The following is a 7,105-nucleotide window of genomic DNA, read 5'->3' on the forward strand; positions in this document are numbered from 1 at the left end:
GAGGAACTGGATCAAACCATAATGGGGCAGGGGGGGGGGGGGGGGGGGGGGGGTTCGCAATCTTTGGAAACTTAAAAACGTGTTATTAAGTGTCATTGCGTATTATTAATTTGATTGAAATTACGTAGTTATGCTTAGATTTATATATTGGGGGGGGGTATATCATATTTTTCATATGATCAAAAAGTGGTGGAGCAAGATCATATCCTTGCTCCCCCAAGTTCAATAGTGGGAGAGCACGTGCATCGTCTGCTCTATTGCGCAGGCGTCTATGGTTGTAGTAGTAGCAGTAATAGTAGTAGTAGTAGTAGAAGTAGTAGTAGTTGTAGTAGCAGTAGTAGTAGTAGTAGTAGTAGTAGTAGTAGTAGTAGTAGTAGTAGTAGTAGTAGTAGTAGTAGTAGTAGTAGTAGTAGTATTAGTAGACTTTAGTAGTAGTAGTAGTAGTTTGAGCTAACATGCGTCGAAGTCAGCGTGTTAGCAATGTGCCCATGTGGAGGTCCCTCTACGCTGGAGATCAAGACATGAGAGATCTATTTGGTGAGGATACAGATGAAGAAGTATCTTCAGATGGTTCTGATCATGATGACAACGTTGATGATCCATCGTTTGTTGGTGATGGTGACGAAAGGTCCACTGATCATGACGACAATGAAAGGCAAAGAAAGGCTTTCATATGATAAGTGCACATGATGAATGCACATGATAAGTGTACATGCTAAGTGTACATGATGAATGTACATGACAAGTGTACATGCTAAGTGTAAATGCTAAGTGTACATGATGAATGTACATTACAAGTGTACATGATGAATGTACATGTACATGACAAGTGTACATGATGAATGCACATGATAAGTGTACATGCTAAGTGTACATGATGCATGTACATGACAAGTGTACATGCTAAGTGTAAATGCTAAGTGTACATGATGAATGTACATTACAAGTGTACATGATGAATGTACATGTACATGACAAGTGTACATGATGAATGTAAATGACAAGTGTACATTATAAATGTACATGCTAAGTGTACATGGTGAATGTACATGATAAGTGTACATGGTAAGTGTGCATCAAGAGATTCCTTGTTGAATGTTGAAAATAATGTGCTTTTTATTGTTTTCTACAGTGAGGAGGAGGAAGGAGCAGAAGGAGCAGAAACTCTGCCTTCAACCAGTTCTGTGAGACATGGAAGGAGGGCACAAGACAGGTGAGAGACTTATTATTATTATTATTATTATTATTATTATTATTATTATTATTATTATTATTATTATTATTATTATTATTATTATTATTATTATTATTATTATTATTATTATTATTATTATTATTATTATTATTATTATTATTATTATTATTATTATTATTATTATTACTGCTTTTGTTTTAGTTATTACTCTGTTCATAAAAGTTGAAAATAATGTATTTTTACATGTCATTGTCTACAGCAATGATTTGCCTGGGACATCTAGGGGGGCAGGGCGTGCCCGATCCAGGTCAAGAAATGACCCAGACAGGTGAGAGACTTATTATGGATGTGTATTGCTTTTTTATTATTACTAGGTTTGCAGACGTTGTACGCAATATATACAGAATGGAATATTGAGTGTATATACAGTGTGTGTGTGTTGTATGAGCAGTGTTTTATATGTACAATGTGTGTGCCATTTATGTGCAGACATGATGAGCAGCCTGCTCCACGCCGACCCAGGACAACCCGGGCCAGGCCAAGACGTCCAGTCCAGGCAGGAGATCAGACGCCTTGGAAGACAGACAATGATCCTGATACAGCCCCTCAGCCCCTCCGGTTCATGCCGCGCAGACCCCCAGGACCGCAGCTAGACCCCCATGCCACGTATACACCCAAGGAGCTCTTCATGCTGTATTTTTCCATGGATACCATGAAGACCCTGTGTATCAACACTAACAAGAACGCGGCAAAGAACCAGGCAAGTTTCAAGTTTCTTTATTAGCTGTAGTTTTATATGAAATGCTTTTTCCTGTAAAATGTAACTAACTGAGTTACAATACAATATACAGGCACGGGGGCAAAAGACCAAGTGGGAGGATGTCCAGGCCGATGAATTGTACAAGTTCATCGGCCTGCTGCTGTACATGGGGCTCGTCCCACTGTCTGCGCTCCAGGACTTCTGGAGGGTCAAACACCTTCTCTCTGTGCCCCTACCAAGAATGGTTATGTTCCGGGACAGATTCAGGTATAATATATATTCCTGTATAGTGTACATCGTGTCCCATACAGGCCCGGACTGGCCATCGGGAGCACCGGGAGTTTTCCCGGTGGCCTGGCCTGCACAGATACAAAAAATAATAATTAAAAAAAAATATTATAATTTTCTTTTTTTTTATCGTTTTTTTTTTTTTGCCAGGCCATTAATTGTTTCTAGTTGTGGCGGCGGCGCGGCGCGATAGTTAGATAACCTAGGTGGATGGGGAACAACCAGGATTTCACTGTCTGCGACAGAGTAGGAGAACTATCTGACTCTCTCCCTCGGATCACACACACACAATGGAGCCGTGCTGCCGCTTGTGATTGGTGGAGGCGGGACCAGGCGATACAACTGATTGACAGTGGAGGCGGCGAATGGAATGGCAGATGGCACTCTGCAGAATACTGTAACAGCCAGGCAGTGAGCCAGGTAGTTTTGTAATAATGAAAGGTCTGTTATTTAATGTTTGTGTAAGGGCTATTTTAACTAACTGTTGATGGGTAGTGCATCAGTAAAGTGAATATGGTATTGTGCTCTTGCTCTGTTTGAATAGGTGGAGAGAGTGGTTAACTGTATTATAATAGTAAATAGACAAATATGTTGTGCTCTTGCTTTTTTCTTTTTGAAGGTGGAGAGAGTAGCATTGCTAGTGCCACAACAGTTTTATTTGAGGTTCATAACAGTACATTGTACTAAGCAATTGTTGGCTCATTAGTTTGTGATTCACATGCACTAAAATTCACCAGAATGCAGGAAATTAAGTCTTTGTAACAAAAAAAATCCTGGTGGGGGACCCCCAGACCCCCCGCTTAAAAAGTGGCCTGACTGGGGCTATATTTCGTGCTATATCTCCCGGTATGAATTATTTCCCCAGTCCGGCCCTGGTCCCATATGTTACTTATGTTTATAGTGTCGTTATATGACTTATAATATGACTTTGACTTCAGGTCAATCTTGTGGAACCTCCACCTGAGCGATCCCGAGGAGGATGCCAGGAACGACGCCAGGAAGGGAACACCGGAACACGACAAACTGTTCCGCATCAAGCCGCTCATCCTCGACATTGGTGAGGCCTGCAAGGTGCACTACCACCCTAAGCGGCAACTGGCAGTGGATGAGAGGATGGTGGCCACGAGGGCACACACCGGCATGACGCAGTACATGAAGGACAAGCCGACCAAATGGGGGGTCAAACTGTTTGTGCTCGCTGACTCGGATAACGGCTACACCATCGGCTTCAATGTTTACCTAGGGAAGGCACACGTTCATACAAGTGAACACGGCATCACATATGATGCTGTTGTGGACCTCCTTGATCCAGGATGGCTTGGGACTGGATATCACATTTATGTTGATAACTACTACACCAGTCCCAAGCTGTTCAAGGACTTGCTGGCCATGAAGCTGGGAGCCTGTGGAACCTACAGGGAGAGCAGGAAAGAAGTTCCCAAGGGGAGACCTAATGCCCTCAGGATGAAGTGTGAGAGAGGTCTCATCCGCTGGATCAGAGAGGGGTCCCTGGTCTTCGTGAAGTGGAAGGACACAAAGTTGGTATGTATGTGTGTGTATGTATGTATGTATGTATGTATGTATGTATGTATGTATGTATGTATGTATGTATGTATGTATGTATGTATGTATGTATGTATGTATGTATGTATGTATGTATGTATGTATGTATGTATGTATGTATGTACAGGGGTGTAGCTCCAGATTCTGGGCCCCATGAAAGAATGTATTTGTAGGCCCCCAGTGAATGCGAGCACGCGTAAGCGAAATTCTTTTGGCCATTTTTTTATTGATGAAAACGCATAATATGGTTTTTACCTATAAATTCGGATCAGCAGTTCAGCCTAGTAAAGGATGTCGCATTGCGTTCATCTTCAATGAATGGACCAATGCAATAGTCTAGCAAAGTCCCCCCTCTCTCTCTATATATCTCACACACACACACACACACACACACACACACACACACACACACACACACACACACACACACACACACACACACACACACACACACACACACACACACACACACACACACACACACACACACTTCAGAAACAAACATAGTATCAATGAGAGCATCAATAATACACCTGAGTGATGTCTAGTTAAACATTTTTTTTTTTTTTTTTTTTTTTTTTTTTGGGCCCCCCCTCAGTGCTGGGCCCTTGGAATCATCCTAAGCTACCCCCCCCCCCAGCTACGCCCCTGTGTATGTAATAATAATAATAATAATGGATTGGATTTATATAGCGCTCTTCTCTGACTGACTGTTGCTCTGACTCAGAGCGCTTCACAGAGTCCATTATTCGTTCATACACAGTCATACCGGTGGTGGTAAGCTACAATTGCAGCCAGAGCTGCCCTGAGGCAGACTCACGGAAGCGTGGCGAATAATCAACGCCTACGGCCCCTCCGACCACCACCAACATTCATTCACATGCATACACATGTATGTATGTATGTATGTATGTATGTATGTATGTATGTATGTATGTATGTATGTATGTATGTATTTGTTATTCTTATTCGTGACTTTGTTCTGTCTAAATGTCTACTGTGAGCAATTTGTAGTGTCAAATTTCTAATGATTCATTTCTATTCTATTCTATCTAGGTGTCTGTGTGCTCCACCATCCACCCAGCAATCACACCTCCTGGTCAGAAGGTCAAGAGGAGGGTCAAGGCGGCCGATGGGACCTGGTCGGTTGTCTGGTTTCCGTGCCCCACCCCTGTGATAGAGTATAACAAACACATGGGCGGAGTCGACCTATCCGACCAGCTGATCCAGTATTACTCGACCCACCGGAGAACTGGCTGGTGGTATCGCACCATCTTCTTCCACTGTCTCGACATTGCTACCACCAACGCCTACATTCTGCACTGCGAGATATGTGAGGCGAAGCAGGAAGCGCATCTCTCCCACAAGGAGTTCATTTCAGTGATGATGGGAGAGCTGTGTGGACTGGACAGCACAGGAGCTCCTCTTGACAGGACCGCAAGCCATCTCCCTGTTCCCATCGCCCCTCCCGCAGCGGGCGCGGACAAGAGCCAGAAAGCCACCGCTGGCCGTAAGACCTGTGTCCGGTGCACCAAGGAGGGGAGAAGGAATCTGACCGCGTGGAAATGCCAGAGGTGCGATGTCGCCCTCTGTCTAATTTTAGACCGCAACTGTTTTACAGAGTGGCACAATTGATCATGGAACACAGCCTCTCCTCCTGCTGGAACACAGCCTCTCCTCCTGCTGGAACACAGCCTCTCCTCCTGCCTCTCCTCCTGCTGGAACACAGCCTCTCCTCCTGCCTCTCCTCCTGCTGGAACACAGCCTCTCCTCCTGCTGGAACACAGCCTCTCCTCCTGCCTCTCCTCCTGCTGGAACACAGCCTCTCCTCCTGCTGGAACACAGCCTCTCCTCCTGCTGGAACACAGCCTCTCCTCCTGCTGGAACACAGTCTCTCCTCCTGCTGGAACACAGTCTCTCCTCCTGCTGGAACACAGTCTCTCCTCCTGCTGGAACACAGCCTCTCCTCCACGCCTTTGTCCCCCATTGTCCTTGTGCTGGTCGATGTCCCAGGCAAATCATCGCTCTCGTTGTCGAGGACAACGGATGGGTCCTCATCCTCAATTCCGTCCTCCGATTCTATGTCCGACTCCAACTCCGACTCCACTCCTATCATCCTGTATAATAATTCTTCGTCTTCTCCAAACATACTGTGTCTGTGCAGCTGGGACACACCCATCACACGGGGCTCACCTCGCCTCATATTCAGCCTCTCCTCCTGCTGGAACACAGTCTCTCCTCCTGCTGGAACACAGTCTCTCCTCCTGCTGGAACACAATATCTCCTCCTGCTGGAACACAGTCTCTCCTCCTGCTGGAACACAGTCTCTCCTCCTGCTGGAACCCAGCCTCTCCTCCTGCTGGAACACAGTCTCTCCTCCTGCTGGAACACAGTCTCTCCTCCTGCTGGAACACAGCCTCTCCTCCACGCCTTTGTCCCCCATTGTCCTTGTGCTGGTCGATGTCCCAGGCAAATCATCGCTCTCGTTGTCGAGGACAACGGATGGGTCCTCATCCTCAATTCCGTCCTCCGATTCTATGTCCGACTCCGACTCCGACTCCACTCCTATCATCCTGTATAATAATTCTTCGTCTTCTCCAAACATACTGTGTCTGTGCAGCTGGGACACACACATCACACGGGGCTCACCTCGCCTCATATTCAGCCTCTCCTCCTGCTGGAACACAGTCTCTCCTCCTGCTGGAACACAGTCTCTCCTCCTGCTGGAACACAATCTCTCCTCCTGCTGGAACACAGTCTCTCCTCCTGCTGGAACACAGTCTCTCCTCCTGCTGGAACCCAGCCTCTCCTCCTGCTGGAACACAGTCTCTCCTCCTGCTGGAACACAGTCTCTCCTCCTGCTGGAACACAGCCTCTCCTCCACGCCTTTGTCCCCCATTGTCCTTGTGCTGGTCGATGTCCCAGGCAAATCATCGCTGTCGTTGTCGAGGACAACGGATGGGTCCTCATCCTCAATTTCGTCCTCTGATTCTATGTCCGACTCCGACTCCACTCCTATCATCCCGTATAATTCTTCGTCTTCTCCAAACATACTGTGTCTGTGCAGCTGGGACACACACATCACACGGGGCTCACCTCGCCTCATATTCTAACGTAAAAAAACAGCTCCAAAGAACTCCAAAAATGATTGTGCTGCTGCTGTTCAAAAGATACGTCTGCTTCTTTCTCCTGCTGGAACCCAGCCTCTCCTCCTGCTGGAACACAGTCTCTCCTCCACGCCTCAGTCATATGTGTACTGTATATGTATATTGAATATCCCACTGTTACATCCCAATGTA

General features: G+C 46.0%; 1 protein-coding gene across 1 annotated transcript; it reads left to right on the forward strand.

The window, feature by feature from the left end:
• Positions 1–1,817: 1,817 nt before the first annotated feature.
• Positions 1,818–6,795, forward strand: LOC311231668 (piggyBac transposable element-derived protein 4-like; the record flags this gene model as incomplete). Its single annotated transcript, XM_084318296.1, has 5 exons — positions 1,818–1,955; positions 2,047–2,222; positions 3,182–3,785; positions 4,863–5,380; positions 6,732–6,795. The coding sequence occupies 5 exons, from the start codon at positions 1,818–1,820 to the stop codon at positions 6,793–6,795; spliced, it is 1,500 nt and encodes a 499-aa protein (XP_084174422.1).
• Positions 6,796–7,105: the final 310 nt, after the last annotated feature.

The sequence above is a fragment of the Notolepis coatsorum genome, assembly GCF_963971535.1.
Source record: "Notolepis coatsorum genome assembly, chromosome: 7".
In the NCBI taxonomy this organism is placed as follows: Eukaryota; Metazoa; Chordata; class Actinopteri; order Aulopiformes; family Paralepididae; genus Notolepis; species Notolepis coatsorum.